The sequence below is a fragment of the Monopterus albus genome, unplaced genomic scaffold (assembly GCF_001952655.1).
Source record: "Monopterus albus unplaced genomic scaffold, M_albus_1.0 scaffold46.1, whole genome shotgun sequence".
NCBI lineage: Eukaryota > Metazoa > Chordata > Actinopteri > Synbranchiformes > Synbranchidae > Monopterus > Monopterus albus.
Window position 1 is genome coordinate 3,195,087 of NW_018127926.1, and position 16,884 is coordinate 3,211,970.

At 40.7% G+C, this 16,884-nt stretch overlaps 1 protein-coding gene across 5 annotated transcripts in view; it reads right to left on the reverse strand.

Moving 5' to 3' along the window:
- Positions 1 to 5,020: 5,020 nt before the first annotated feature.
- The window catches only part of st3gal4 (ST3 beta-galactoside alpha-2,3-sialyltransferase 4), a 29,538-nt gene continuing 17,674 nt past the window's right edge, over positions 5,021 to 16,884 (reverse strand). For 2 of the 5 annotated variants that reach the window (XM_020600434.1, XM_020600433.1), the window contains 5 exons: positions 15,583 to 15,678; positions 13,517 to 13,706; positions 11,768 to 11,902; positions 7,237 to 7,392; positions 5,021 to 5,743 (listed from right to left, as the gene is read on the reverse strand). In XM_020600434.1, coding sequence (XP_020456090.1) covers positions 5,654 to 5,743; positions 7,237 to 7,392; positions 11,768 to 11,902; positions 13,517 to 13,706; positions 15,583 to 15,678 — 667 coding nt within the window. In that variant the 3' untranslated portion in view covers positions 5,021 to 5,653. The other 3 variants (XR_002274990.1, XR_002274989.1, XR_002274988.1) reach the window with 3 other exon arrangements.

The following is a 16,884-nucleotide window of genomic DNA, read 5'->3' on the forward strand; positions in this document are numbered from 1 at the left end:
TTTGTTCATTTATCGATTCTGTTTGTTATGTTTGGCTCTGCATGGTCAATAGTACTACCCACTCATGCTCACTCATTCTCTTGGTCATTAGTATGCTACAAAAGCAGGGAGTTTGCCTCTAATGTGGCAAAATATACTAAAATAACCTTAAATCCAATTTTCTCTATTAGCTTCCTACTTTGTGCAAAAGATGCCTACACAAATACAGCAAAGCTTCCAATGTTCAAACAGTGTTGGTAATTTAATACGAGAGATTTCTGTATGTAGAAGTGAAACAGGAACTTCCAGGTTCCTATTCCAGAAGTATGAAAACCTCATTCAAAATCCCACTGACATTGCAACTATGCTAACAACTAAAAATCCATCCTTGGAACAGAGACTTTCCCAGCAGTACGTTGGGATTGCTTCATAAGTTGAAGAAAGTTGAAAAGAGGCTTTAGAAGAGAGTGTTTCGGAGTTTTATGAATATGGACAAATTTAAGTAGTGATGATGTAAGTACCCATGCAGCTATGCTTGTAAATGATCTCAGTTTAGCAGATGACCACAGATCAAACTGTCATAGCTTAGATTAGTTAAACTTTTGACGATTGAACTCACTAAATAAATAAAGCATTAATTTGTCCCCCCCCCCACCGAATTTTTACTGGTGATTATATGTTCATGAATCTTACTGTTATAGGGATAAACTCAGTTCTCAAGGCCTTTAAAAATAAAAGTGTTTTTCTGTTTAAGAAACTGGTTGAATTTTTAAATTCGCTGTCTTTAGTCCTGTTCAGCATTGGAGGAGACAAGTACCTGATGCCCCCCTCCCACAAACACACATTCATCTTCTAGTATATCCGCACCAGTCTTCCACTTTAGTATGAAGTTGCCTGCAGCAGTATTCAGCTCATAGAAGAGCACATGTAAGGCCCTGTGCCTTCTCTAGTGACACAAAATAAAATAAAATGCTGAGTCTTGTGTTACAGAGGAACAGTATTGCAGCCTCGAGACATCTAGTCCTCGAGGACAAGCAGGCAGATGCACCAACGGACTGGCAGAAAGGCAGCATAAAATTCCATTCTCCACAAGAGAAGAAGGACAGGTTTGTCAAGACGTACTCCATTTGTACAGCAGGACAAATTTCCTATACAGCTTAGCAAATGCAAACAACCTGGAGGTCAGAGCACAGAGCCAGATCAAATCAGTGTGTCCAAACACAGTTAAAGTCTTGAATGAAAGCAAATCAAACAAGGAAATGAATATCCATTTGCCCAAGTGATATTAATATTCCATGCTACCATAAAATCAAATCACAGCACAATTAAAACCTAAGACCTAAATTTGTTTTGGATGAGGAGATGCAAGGCTGCTTTTTCTTTTTCGATATGAAGACATACTGTTCATGCCAAAATGCAAAACAAACACCTGTCCAATTAGAACCTTTGGGGTGGAATTGTAGCTGGAGCTTGTCAGTAGCAACAGGAGCTGATGGAAGTGATGACAGAGTCTCTCACATTAAAATTATTTGCTGTGGAGCATCCAGCTGGTGGGACACTGCTGACTGTACATCCAGTTACACTTATTACTGACTGCAGTTTTAAATGAGCGTCCATACTGAATAAATGAATAAATAAACTGAAATAAGTAAATGAATAAATAAATAATAAATAACATGGATGAATAAATAAACTGAATAAATACTTGTTATCCAGGTGCAGTACCTTAAGCAGAACATATTTTACCATTTTAGAAATTCCATAAAAATGCATTGAATATACTTTTTTCAAATCACACTATTTAAACAGCTTTGAGGGGGAAAAAAACACTGAAAGTGATCTAGTGCCATGTCATTGTCATGACATTTTGACTTGACTTTTCTTTAGAAGACTTGATTTACCACTATCAATGCTTCGATTCAGTCTTGTTTGCTTCAGTTTACACCACTGTGATTATGTGTATGTGATAGCATGTATTAGAAGAAAAGGAAAAGGATAAACTTCACAATTCCGGATTAAAACCTTCATTCTAACCCAGACTGTCATCTCAGCAGTCCATTTATACTAAAATCATGATGTTGCAGAATTATTATTTCACAGCAAAAACAAATACCGAGTTAACATACAGTGTTTGTTTGGCTGCCTGTGAGGAAGCTGTGATGGCTTGTTAGCCTTTAAATCAGCTGAGTTGGCCGACCTTTAGAGCTGTGCAACAGACACATGAAACCACTTAGCACACACTGTTGTGAATTGGTCCATTTCTGTTTTTTTCTGGGGTTTGTGTCGTCACTCTATTGCTCCTTTTTACACTTGTCATTTTTACATTAACTGCATTGCACTGCTTTTGTCAGTCCAGAGGTGGTAATGAATGTTCAGCCTGACATCACACGAAGGCGGTGCCCACATTAGGGTCAGGAAAAGGGGTTTTATGAAGGAAAAGCTGACGTAGCAAAACACAAACTGGAGAAAAGCTGTTTATCTTGCTTTCTGCCTCACTCTTCTTATTTTCTACTAATTCTTCCACTTTCCATGACAGCGTTGTTTACATGAACACCAGATTCACGACAGCTTCCTGAGCTGTGGGGGTGTTATCTGTGCGCCAAGCCAGATGCCCTCTCTCTAGGTGGCCAACTACATAATGTACCTCCTCTGCCTCTTTCCACACAATGTGTCCACCACAATGTGTCCACTGGACTCCTAGACATACTGTAGAGCCACATTAGTGTGTCCTTCTTTTTTTTTTTTTTTTCATATGGCTGACATAAAAAGGAGGCCTCAGGTGTCTTCTCTTGATTGCTGTGAATCTGACATCATCAGTTCAACAACACCAGAAAGGCACCAAAAAGGCAACACCAGCAACATTCTTCTGCTTTTTTTTTTGCTTGTGGCACCTAACAATAATGTTTTCCAGCTCCCGATCCCCTTTGTGCAACTCTCCAAGGCATATCTTTGAAACCAAGATGTTTTTTATTCAGTTCTATTATTATTTTTATGAAACATGTTAGATATAATATTAGTGTGGTCATCCTGTGATCTATCAGCAGCTTCAAAGTAGAAAACACTGATTTAAAGTAAGATTTTGCACTAGCAGGCTGAGGCCACTGTGCAGAGAGCAGATGGTGTAATAAGACATACTGTAATAACAGTCACACTATCAGAGCTTCTGCCTGCATGAGACAGCGGCACAGTCATTATGGACCACGTATTTTTCTATGAAATTGCAGCAGTGTAAAATCTATGGACCATATATTTTCTACAGAATCGCTGCATTCTAAACTGATGTAATGCAGGTCATAGTGTCCTGGCTGTCTGCCTTTAAGTTCAAAGCTCTGCATTTCAAAAGAACTGAGTTGTTCAGTCAGCGAGAGGCTCATTTTGTCACCAAAACATGTACAGTATAAACAGGCTCAGTTGGTACAGCACAGTGTGTTCAGCACTGGGGTTAGGAGTTGAATTCACACAGGAGCTACCCAGGCTAAAAATCTAGACACGCACTGTACGCTCTGGTTAACATGTTTGCTCTGTAGCATACTGGTAAACACTCTGGACCGGGGTTTAAAAGTATGCTTACAATACAATAGATCTCCTGAAAAGTCTGACCTGCTTTTCAACTGTGATATAAACAGCCTGCACATTCATTTCAAATCATATTCAATTAAATTATGCAACTCCCAGTTGTATAAGGGAAGTGAACACAGCCCATCAAGCGTGATGTGATGAGGCTCGTTCTTCAATACCCGTGTTGTTGGGAAAACAAATGCGAATCAACAGACCAGTCCAGATAATGTCTCTAAAAGCCCAGTCACATGTCCTAAGAAGAGAAATCAGATAATTTTTTTTGTGTGTGTGTGTATGTTTATCCATGAGTATACATGTGAACATGCAGTAGAAGTACGATCAGGTGAATGTATGTTAAACGTGTGCTTTTATAAACATGATTGAATGCAGGAGGAAAAAGTGAAAAGGAATGGCTTTATACTGACATACAATAAACCCTCCACATATACAGCAATGGATGGCTGTCAGACCTGAAATGGGCTGAAAAGAGTGTTCTATTTGCTGTCAGACTGAGTTCCAGGGATTGGGGCAACTGTGGTTCAAGAGGTAGAGCGATCGACCCGTAACTGGGAGGCTGGCGGTTTGATTCCCGTTCTCCCCAGCCCACATGTCGAAGTATCCCTGGGCAAGACAGTGAACCCCAAGGCGCTGCAGATGGCTGCCTAGGTTCTGTCCCAGAGATAAATCCCTTGTGTGTGCAACATACTTGGTCAATAAAAGTGACCGTAATCTTAATCTAAGAAAGTCAGTTTGCAACAACAAATGACATTTCTGGTGAACTAAAAGGAAGGGTGGTTGTGGTGTCCACCCTGATGCAAACAGGACTGTCCTCTATATCAGGAAGCAAGCAAAACACACAGATTTATGCAAAATGGAACACAGAGCTGAGCTACAGTAGAAGAATTAGTAGCAGAGGTTGTTGTTGTTGTAGTATTACAGCTTTTACTGTATGATTGAAAGTACAACAAATCTCTTCTGTCACTCTGATCTCAGTTGATGTCTCAGCTGATGTTGTGTTACCAAGTGAGCAAGCCTATTTTATAAATGACAAGCGCACAACTCCCTTCATATCAACACTAATACAGTCGGTCGAAACCACATTTCTGCCACTAGCGACACATGTATGTTAGCCCTTCTCAGTCATTAGCATTCTGAGGTTTTATGGTCTTCATAAAGTTCACACTGTACATGTACCATTGCCCCAGGCACTTGAAGATGGACTGATGCATGACTGCATTGAGTGCAGTACAGTAGGGTACATAATATATACCATTATATTTATATAACAGAAGCTGTCTGCCATCTAGTGGCGAACAGTAATATTAGATTATATATTATTATTAGATTTTTTTATGTCAAACACCAACTCTCACACAAACACAGCAAGTGCAAGCATTCTTGTGGACATAAGGTGAAAATACAGTATATGGGTTGTACTATATAGACAGTAAATGAGAATCAAATTTTAGATTTATATAAAACGGATTTGGAACCAGCTTATTTTGTTTAAGCTAAAATGCACACTGAAAGTGAATTTTACAAAAGAAGTTCCTGATTATCACACCTCTGTGAAACACAGCTTGAGTTCAGAAGAAAGATTAACTTGATAACTGTAAAAATGTATCTCAAATTATGATTCATGTGTAAGAAATAATCTGATTAGTTGTACAACTCACAGGTATGCATGAAAGCATCAGATACATTAAAAGAAACCACAGCTGAGCTGTAGATCTGATAAGATCATACAATGCGACAGCCTAATCTAATCTAAGAACCGAAATAATAACATACTGTAACTTATTTTGTGAAAGTCAGTATTCAAACCCAATAAAACTTTCAAAATTCAAGCAAAATGTTGATCCATGTTATCAAAGGTTATTTAACATGACAAATCAAAGGAAAGTGGTTTTTAAAAAGTTTAGAAACTTTGCACATTTTTCCGCTCGAGAAAATATAAGGTGCCAGGGAGGTAAATGTTCTTCAAAGCCAAATGACCATATGGCCAAATGATGCCTCAAAGTACCAGCAAAATACAGTATCTTGAATCCCACTACAGAAGACACATTTAGATCTGGATTGGATCAGATGACCCAAACCAAATTCAAATAAGATTTGGTCATAAATGTGGGTGCAGGTACAAAATAGCTCCTGAATCCTTCAGTCTTTTTAAGGTTGCAGCTTCACGTTTGAGGTCATGGTGAGAATTCTGCAAAAGAAAGAAAAGGAGCATCAATATTCAGAAAGTCAAATGCATTCTGACTGCCCCGTGTACATTTTAACCATTTGGTTTCACCACAAAAGGTAGCCGGAGAAATTAAATAAAAAACACTTTTGTCATTTTTTCAGAGACATTCAGAGATTTAAAGATGGGAATGTAAGACCTTGTTATAGGGCATGTGGCTATAACAATCTTTAAAACATGGGGGGGACAATGATTCAGAGACAATGACCGCTCTGGGAGATCAACAAACTTATCACCCAGCTGGAAGGAGTGACTCTAGAAACCAGAGCAGACATCCTGGTAGCCACATTGAGATTGCCTGCCACCTGCTTCAACCGGACCACAGCATGGAGACTAGTGAGGACTGGTGAAGCTGCCATGCTACAGCGAGGAAGAGCCGCTAGAGATGTACCTCATTCAAGTACAGATGGTAGTGTGGGTGAATGGCTGGTCGGACCTGCTTCAACCGCACCACAGCATGGAGACTAGTGAGGACTGGTGAAGCTGCCATGCTACAGCGAGGAACAGCCGCTAGAGATGTACCTCATTCAAGTACAGATGGCAGTGTGGGCGAATGGCTGGTCGGCTGAGGGGACAGTCAACTGGGTTGTCCTCACCCTGGATGGCAGGACTCTGCAATAATCATGATTTTAATCCATTCATCATTGTGCTGCCTTTGTGTCTCCAGACTGTTTGTTACCTGCCTTGAGGTTTATCTGTTTATTTTTTCCCCCTGCTCCAACGAAGCCTTCTCCTCATCCTCTCCTGCCTTCTACCCTCTTATATGGATTCTTACTGCGCACACGGAACTGTTACCTCCGGACCTACACCATTCTCCATCAGACAACCACTCACCAGCCAGGTCGGTGCTCTCTTCTCCAATTCCCTTCTGCTCATCGTCACCTTCTCTTCAGCGTCAACCAACTCTGCACAACCAGCCAGTGAGTGACCTTCATGCTCCGTAACTCGGCCCAGCAACTACCCTGAACTCGCCATCCTGGTGTTGACACCCATCACCCTCTCCTCCTATACATATTCATAGTCATTGGTCTGGTCATTGAACTCTTTACCTTGTATAGCATGTAAAATAAAGAACTGCTTAAGCTGAAGTCAGCCATCTCAGTCTGCCTATCTGTCACACTGCCTCTGGGTAGCATGCAAACATAACAGAGAAAATCAATTTGTCAACTGATATTTTGATTTCCTATATGCAAATCATAATGGAGCAAATCAGGCCATATTCTTGTTTTTGTATCGTCTTAAACATCTGTTTTGCCTGCTATCAGCAGAAAATTACTGGATCCCAGCTACAGCTAAAAATCATTCTACAGATGTATTTTCATTATAAAAATATAAGTCCCAAAAAAATTAAAACTGTTTTCTTGGTTCTGTCTGGTTTTTTGTTTGTTTTGTTACTCCTGCTATCATTTTAGTGGTGAAATCAGGTATAACAGACACAAACCATGACAGCTACCCACCTTCATAGATTTCATAGTGTGCACATCTTCATAGTAATGGATAGGGTCATTTGGGTTGTTTGACTGAGGGTACCCAAAACCAGCAACATGGACCACGTCACAGTAGTTGAGAGCAACAAACACAGCGAGGATACCCATGGTAGGATGCACTGACTCCTGTAACAAACACAATTTAATGACAGCCCACTGCAAAGAAAATCTTTTAAAGCTCCTATGTGTATAATAAGAAATTTCCGTTATTGATGACCCCTACTTGTAGCATCAAATAAAAACCCTGAGCAGACAGCCAATACCTCAAAGAATGGGCTGGAAATATCACAAACACTGGACCAATTCTACTGGGACTGTTATTTTTCTACACGCAAAAACATAAAAATCACATAGAAATTCTACCCCTAGGGGTTTTTAACTAGTGTGAAAACTATATCATAGCTTTAGGAGGAGCTGACTTTTTCCCACTTTTTCATGGTCAGACTAAATTACAGATACAACATTTATAAAGCATGTGATTTTGCTTTTTAAAATATTTATTCCTATTGAATAATAAAAATATAAAAACAGATGCAAAGTAACCAGTGGTGTGCATATTTCAGCATGACGGAGGCACAGAGAGCAGCGAGGAGACAAACATAGACCATTTTACTATGTGCGCCCTCCTGTGTGCATATGGAAACCTTTGCTGAGTGTTATGGTTCATACATTAACTAACTATTATATTTTCTGTTTTAAAAATATGACAAGGAAAACCAAGTCCCTTGCATGTGTCACAAAGAGACTGAGACTCTTAAAACTTAAGCTGCCTTGTTTTCTTTTTGACACTGTATGATCTGTATCTTAAAATGAAAAATGATGATTCACACCAAGACTGTGTGGGGATGTTTGTTCTTTTTTTTGTTTAAAGGCAACTGACTTGATGAACGAGACTGTTTTACTGGCCTGTGTGTTAAAGTTTACCATGGTGCCACGCTTCAATGGTGATGGCGAGAACTGAATGCAGGCCGGTGTCTTTATTCAAGTTAATAATTGTACATCTGTTGGCATGGCTTAAGTGCATCATCATATTTCACCACTAGATGGTGATAGGAGGCAACAGAAGCTGCAGCCACAGGCCTTTACTTGTAGCTCATCAACACTGGCCTTAAAAATTCGACCAAACCTTTGGCCTCTTAAAGGTGTCTATGCAGTGACAGAACAACAACAACAACATCCTACGTATGCTTTGCTGTCTAATGTTCCACCCACTGACAGGTGCCATTGTAATTGAAGGGGGGAAAATTGTTGTGGCTGATATAAAGCAATAAAAGAATGAAGATTACCACAGAAGGTCAGAACACAAATGTTTACTACTACTACCTATCTTGTTGCATGTCTTTAACCCCCTCAACCAAAACATGCACACACACCTTTGCCCTAAAAGATATCTAGAATACATTTTTCTGCACTTTTCTTTCTTGTCACTTGTGATCTTGTGCGAATTCAGAAAAAAAGGGACATTGTCTGATTCCACTGACATCATTTTGTCTATTTTATAAACACAAAAAATAAAGCTAATGTGAGATTTATTAAGTTGAGACAAGTTTGTTCTGGTGTCCCTGTCAGGCCCTTCCTCTGGCTCTGCATTTTTTGACATTTCAAACACACCTCTGTCAATAATTATCCACATTGACCTGGAGATCTTGGAAAGTCTGTTTTTCTATCCCTTTACAAAATGCTGCGCGCTTTCCCAACAGACTTTTTATATCTCTGTCCTCTACTGCTTCCAGTGTTATCATCAAGTTTCCTCTGCAAGAGGCCCGTCTGCAAGGGAATTTCTATCATCCAGTCTCCCCGCTGTTGCATGTGCCTGTGTTTACAATGGCCTGTCTCTCTATATTCCACTAGCCAGGGCTTACTGCTGTCTGTTGTCAACTGACTACAGGTTTAGATAAAAAATTATGTATTACAATTATATTTTAATGTTATCTTATAGATTTTCATGCACTGCACATGTAAATATCTAGCTTCAAAAAAGCGATACAGTCTGCACCAGCTCTCCTAGAAAAATACAGTATATATATGCTTTCTCTTTAAAGGAATAGTTTGCCATTTTCAGAAAGACACTGTTTTGCTTTCAAGCAGAAATCATTACCCATTTCACTTTTGGATCCATAAAGACCCCCCATCTCCAACATTTTGGCTTCCCTGATAAGAAATGAATGAATAAAAGAGCATGTGTATGTGACAGTGTGTGTTTGTCTCTGTGGGCATATTGCCTGGATAAACTGCACGCTGAGTTAAAATTTACCTAAAGAGAGGTCAATGTATATAAATGTGTACCCCCCTGCAGTGATACTGAAGGTGACCTGCCTTGATAATGAGCTGAAAAAGCCTCTATCCTGTTCTTGCCTTTCGCTCTAAAACATTCAAACTGCTCAGTTTCAGTTGCTGTTGCACTGAGCATGCCCTGTCTTTTTTTTTTTTTTCTTAAATTCAGAAACTGATGAGCAGCTCGCAAAGGGACACAGCTGACATTCGGTGTGTATTAGCCTCATGTGTTCACCAGTAGACAGGTGAACAGCAGAGCTCTGCAGTGCCCAGCACACAGTTTGGGTGCAGGCCCATGGATTCCTGGTGACAGGAGGGCAAGTGAGGCTACATACTGTCACCACTGCAAACCAGACCTACTAAAGCTCAGCACAAGTCAGGGGAGACCTGTGTGAACACAAGAGTGCTATGTGTGTGTACTTGTGATTCAGCAATGTTGGCTGCAAAGAAGAAGAAACAAAGTGCGAGCATATGTGAGAGCTTGTGACTTATGTATATGTGTTGAGGGGGGGCCTTGTCTATCTGGCAGATGCATTAACTACAGGGGGTGGGGTGTGTGCAAAGAGGACATGATCAAAAGCTTTATGCCCACCTTACTCTCCTCGCTGCCTTCTCACTGCTCACTCTGCCCATGCACCAGTTACTTGTTTATACCACAGTCCAAAAGGGTAACACCCCCATCGCTCTTTGACAGAAAGGACTCGTGAGAGGGGAGCAAACAGAACCAAAACAAAACTTGGCTCAGGCCCATGTCAGAGACGATCCCACCAAAAACACAAGTACCACTTTGCAAATAGGATGCAGTAGGCCAATAAAAACTTCATTCAACATGAAAAATAGTCCAAGGCAAATCCAGTGTCTTTCGACATCTAGTACCCTGAGCCAAATAAGGAGCCATGGTTTAGTTGATTAAAAAAGAAAAGAAAAGCAAAACATCAGCAAATGTGTCATGTTCTGTCACTGCTCAAACACTGTATTTCAGCCACAGTTTTATGAGTTAGTTTACAGTTGTTTCCACTATTGTTTGTTGTGTTTTGGTGAGGCTGTACTGTTTCCTTTGTCCTTTACTTTCATATTTGTTTCATTCAGCCAAAAGTTACAAAACATGTTATATGAAACAAACTACCATAAACCCTGAAATAATGAAAAAGCAGTGACAACATCTAAACATTTTCTTGAGAAAAGAGCACTGGCAGAGAAAACAGAACTGCCCTTTTTCTACAGACAGGACATCTGGCTATTTTGGCTTTCCTTTAAAAGCCATTTATTTCCCTGACATTCACTGTGCAGCCTAAAGAACATGAGGAACTTATCTTGTAATGAGATGCCAGAATGCGAAGCATGTTTTCCAGTAATTGGATCCACAAAATCGCTACTGACCAAGCAGTGCCCCATCCAGTGAACTGTTTATCAGAGTGCTTAAGACACATTAAGTAGTTGTGGATTCCTCCAGCCTTGTTAACATTCATGTGAGAAGCAGTGAAGGGAACGAGGGAAAAGAAAGGAGGTATGGGAGAAAGGGAAACAACAGGAGAGAAGGTTCTAGTGGGAAGATTGCACTTGATGATGCCAGTCAGCATCAATGAGCTGCAACATAATAATAATGATAATCACCTTTATTTAGCCAAGTATGTTTGATTTGATTTGATTTGATTTATTCTTTCAAGCATATAAAAACAGTTGATATGACATCACACATAATTTTACACATATCCAACAAATGCTAATCCAATATCAATTTGCTTATACCTAGTACATGCTTGAATGGAGTAGGAGGAAGTCAGACTTATCCAGTCCTACCCCATGACATCATCTTACCATCATTGGTTTGCAAGCAGTAAATGATTCACTTCTACCCACACAAGTATACACACAAGGAATTAGTTTCCGGTACAGAACCGAGGCAGCCATCTGTGGCGCCAACTCAACCGATGGCTCTAACCATTGGGGGCAACTTGGGGGTTCAGTGTCTTGCCCAAGGACACTTCGACATGTGGACTGCAGGCACTGAGATTCAAACCTCCAACCCTCCGGTTGGGAGATGACCGCTTTACCCGCTGAACCACAAATCCCCCCCCACCACCACCACCACCAAACTGATTAGTTTGGTTTGGTTAGGGACAAGGTAACAATTAGGTTCCAGCCAAAACATCTAGTTCTAAAATCGCTGTATTCCTGTCTGCATATTCATGGTTCTTAAAACTGTGAAGTGGAAGCGACCCCTCACCTGTTTAGTGAAGTCCAGAGGGATGTGGAGAAGCCTGTCTGCAGTCTGCTGCAGAAAGTGGGGGTCCAGCACTCTGATATTACTGTCATCAGCAGACCAGATTTGGGGAGGGGGCTTCCAAAAGCCTTTCATGTTCTGGAATGAAAACATAAACAGCCCATTCACTTTACACTGCCCATTCAGTGCAGGAGTTTTCCACCAGTTTTCAGTCTCACCATTCTGCATCAAAGGTACAGTGCATGGAAGACAAACATGGAAGACAAAGTTGACCAACTAAAATGCTGCTACAAGAGGTAATACTTTTGCCAAGACAAATTCGTCCCACGTCCTGTATAAACACGATAAGGCGGAACATAGGTTGGAGGTTTGGGTGTGAGAGAGAGAGACAGAGAGAGACAGAGAGAGCTAGACAGTGAATGAGGAGAAGGAGCAGCCTCTGCAAGAATAAAGTGAATCAGCCAATTAAAAAATTAAATGTGATGTGTTTCATTGTGTTTACATTTTAAATTAGACCTGAAACTGGATTCATCTGGTAGTCAAATGTAGCTTCCATGTATAAATATATCAAACAGAATCAGATAAGAACCATTTATTTCCCTGAGATTCACTGTGCATTGTTTTCAAAATGAAAATTCAAGTACATAAACCACTGGATATCATGATATGTGTAACACCTCTAATACTGTAATTCCAGCTGTGGTGTAAAATGAACATGGGAGCAGCAGTTTGCTAGCATTTTTAAGCTCAATTTGCAGTGATCTCTGTGTAAAAGGGGATAACAATAGACAGAGACAGGAGACAGGATGTTGTGAAATTGAAGGCAACAAAGGTACACAAAGAGAGTAAAATATAGCTATTTTTGATTGGCACATTGAGTTCATTTACACAAACAGAGATGCAACTGAACCTATATCCCTCTTCAGACATGCACTGGAACCCTACAATCATCAAAACACTACCCAGCGGAGCTGTATGTGAGAACACAACTGTCGGAGTCAGCTAACCCAGACCTTCAGCGGACTTTTCCCTAGTAACATGGAGTGAGCCCATGTGAGAATGCAGCAGCGTATAGCCCTGAGTATTCACATGGAGCTAGTGCACGCATGGATGATGTTCAATTGTGTCGCCAGCATGAAACCAGAAGAAAACAAACATGTGATGGTGAAACAGAACAGTCATTTACAATGAAGATGCCAATGAAAATATCTAACCGGAGACAGGAAGAGATTCGGAAAATTCTGTTGTTAGGGGCCAGCACCTGAATTGTCAGACAAATTTAAGATACTGCAAGGGACTAAGTTGTGTATAACCAAATTACAAACTGGCTATGTAAGCCAGCCCCCCACTACCACCGCCTGTTGTAACTCCCATTGTGTGCTACATGTGGAAAAGGCAACAATGTCCAGACCTGGTTCCACAGACACAGTCTGGAGTTTATGTGTAAAAACAGCTTGACTTTCTCAAGCCTGAAGGCAAATAAACTGTTGTGCAAATTAGCAGGTAAATGACCCTGCAACTAGTGGTGGGAGGCTGAAGGTGCTGGGAGCTACAGTGAAAAATGTCTGCAATGGAAACTACATTCACTGAAGCTGAACCTTTAAGTATTTGTTCCAGATATGGATGGCTGGTGAAGGCTGGAAAAGAAGCTAAAAGAAGAGTGTCTATGTGAAGCAAGCAGAGAGGCAGAGAAAGAGTGAGATGGCAAACATGTGCATTTGAGTGACAGTGCTTTTTCAGCCATTCCTGTACCCTCTTCTCATTATAGAGGATCTCTTTGAGCCATCGTAGATCTTGCTGTTTGAAAGGCACCAGGACCACAAGTGCGCTGGGCTCCATTTGCTGTACAGTGTCGTGGGAGGCCGACTCGGGGTAGAACAACGTCATGGTGGTCTTGTTACCCACGTCATCCTCATAACCTCTCACTGGGGCACCATTCATCCTGACGTAGGGACAAGATAATACATTCAGGGACAAGAACATTCAGGTTTGTTTTACTAAGGATTTCCATTGTTGCCATCATTCCGCTTTTGTTTGTTCTAATTGTATTAAAAACGTGGAGTGTGGAGTTAGACTTGAAATTCCTAAATTACGCAATCCACATGTTTACTCAAGTCTTTGTTCTATTTCGCAAACCTGTCATGTCCCACAGTTGGTTTTCTGTAATGAAAATATGCCTTAAAATAATACTAATGAATGCTAAATAAATTAACACTAGAGTGTTAAGGGTTTAAAATTCAATATGTGCTTCAATCTGGAAACATCCCTACTTTATTATCTTTAACACATTCAGTATATAACAGCTTCTAAAAAGCACATAAGTCATTCCCTGACAAAATGCAGTAGCACTGACTGAGACAGTGTGTGGTTAAATGACTAGTCAGCACCTTGGAAACACAAGTTTCGATAGGCATAGTTTAGCCATGTTTCTATGACAGAACCAGTCAGATGACATCAAACTCTCAGGCACACTTTGAATTCTGAATGTCAGTAACCTTCCTCTACTTGGCCAGGAAATGATTAGCCTCTGAGAAGAGAGGTGGAGGTGCAATGTGGCTGGGGCAAATTCTAGGAGGAGGTATGGCACAGGTGTATAAACTTATATAATCTCAGAATGCATGCTCATGCCAAAGCTGTAAAGGCAGATTTGCCATGCCTTTGTCCCTGAGTAAACTAAATGATTTCTTTTCTCCTTTGATGAACCCACAACTTTGCTACATGGTGAGGACGGGTCTGTGTCAGGGTCAGACTGTCACACAGTCGGATAATGTCCATCATTAGTCAGCAGCCTAGTGAATTCACATTCTAGTTTTAGAGGTGGTGGGGGTGAGGGGTCACCATACTGCCTTTTTAAGTTCATGCAGCAAGAATCTGTCTGTTCCTGATTTCTATGAAGGGAGTTACAAAAAGATTTGGGTTTAATGTGTCACCTTTTGTAATAGTATCTGAAAACTAGACAGCACTCAGAGAGTGCAGACCTTCACCAGGGGCAATTCAATTTCCCCATAAAAGCTCCCATAATAGTTTGACCCTCATAATATGATTGCTTGACCGTGGAAACCTACTAATACTAATATCATTACTAGTTTGAAAGTTATTCAAGAAAAACATTAGACATGACAGATAATCAGTCACCGGTTTAGGAGCAAAATGGGGACTTCAGTAAGTGAACTGTGGACAAAGAGGTGATGATGTCACGTTCTGGAAGTCTGTGTTCTGCTTGTTTAACAGCTGTTTGATAAACTGCTCATACAGTCTTGTTGCTGGCTGATTGTTACACTATAGAGTGATACTTCCCATCCTGTGCTAAAGCTGCCATCAGGCTCTCACTGCATAGGATAGATGTTTCCTCTGGGCTGTTGTCTCACTGGGCTCCTTCAGTCCCTGTCTCACACAGCGAGGTGTACTGAGTAACAGCACTCGGTTTCCACTGACAATGAATGGGCAGCTGTCACTGACCCAGAGATGTGTCAGCAACCTTTCCAGCACTCACAATGATGAATAATCTTTAAAAAGATTCCTGTATCCAAACTGTGATACGAATCAGCACCAAAATCGAATCAATATTCCGTGGGCCATACCCTACCTCTCCAAAAAAAAAAAATCATCAAAATCTGTTCATTACTTTTTGAGTTATGCTGTTAACAATGAAATAAACACTGGCAAAATCATAACCCCCGCTCTTGGCAGAGATAAGAAACAATCACCCTGTAAAAATGGATAGCTTGGATGTTTACCCTGTTGTATTCCACGTCCTATGTACATGCATCAATTAGTCACAGTTGTAGTAGCAGTAGTGTGGAGGTATCATTGCTTACCGAATGACCACGTCGTAATTGTTGATCGTGCTTCCCAAGGAACTGTTTTTAATGGTAAAGCCATTACCTATCACTGCACAAGTTTTGCATTGGAGCCTGAGGAGAAACACATGCAGACACACACACACCTGAAATGTGACGCATCCAATGTTCGTCCACTCTTCCCAGATTAACTTTTATTGTTTGACATGAATAACAGTTACATGTTGTTAGGCCCTATAATTAGTTATATTAATTAGCAACATTTTCAGTAAGAAACCAAAATTGTGCCAACAAATGAAGCTAATCTTAATCTGTGATTCATTACGAAGTCAGAGAGTTAACTCATGTTCTTTAGTAGGGGAACTTTTTGTTTATTAATAATTAAATTTAATTAGATATGTTTACCTGTAAATTGTTGTTGTGTGTGTGAAATAAGTTCACAGAAGTTGAAATTGTAAGTTGGATATACTAAAGGGCAACCTAAGAAATTATGCAAAACTTCTGTTGCCTTGAGATGTCAGGATTTCTCTCTTTTTTTAAAATAGTGTTTTACTGTTTACAAGTACAGCTGCAAACATAATGCCACCCTATTTAGAGAAATACAGTTAATGAGACGTTACTCATTACTAGAGCAAAAATACCCAATGTGCTTTAGGAAATTAGATAAAAAAATTAGGGTAAAGTACCCATAATTAGAGACCTGTACATATATATATAATACAATGTACACCTGCAGGCATAGCACTGAGGGTTTATTGTCCAATCATACTGTCATGGGCCAAGTGCTAGTCAGAGTGACAGTCCGGGGTAAGAAACTGTCCTTGTGCCTGGTTGTCTTGGCACACAGTGATGTGTAGCGCCATTCAGAGGGGAGGAGTCCAAACAGTTTGTCCAGGGGGTCTGCAGAAATCCTTTCCGCCCTCCTTTTGATCCATGAGGTGTACAGGTCCTCCATGGAGGGCAGGCTCACACTAAGTCCACTGTCATCTCCACTGTTTTGAGTGTGTGCCGCTCTAGGTTGTTGCAGCTACACCATAGGACCAGCTGCTCAACCTCCTTCTCTGTAGGCTGACTCGTCATCAACTCAGATGAGTCCAATAACCATTGTATCATCAGCAAACTTTAGGAACTTGATAGAGGGGTCCTTCGAGATGCAGTCGCTGGTGTAGAGTGAAAACAGCAGAGGGGAGAGCACACATCCCTGGGGGGCGCCTGGGCTTATTGTCCGGGTGCTGGATGTGGTTTTCCCCAGCCTCACCTGCTGCTCCCTGTCTGTCAGAAAGCTCGTAATCCATTGACAGGTGGGGGCAGGCACAGTGA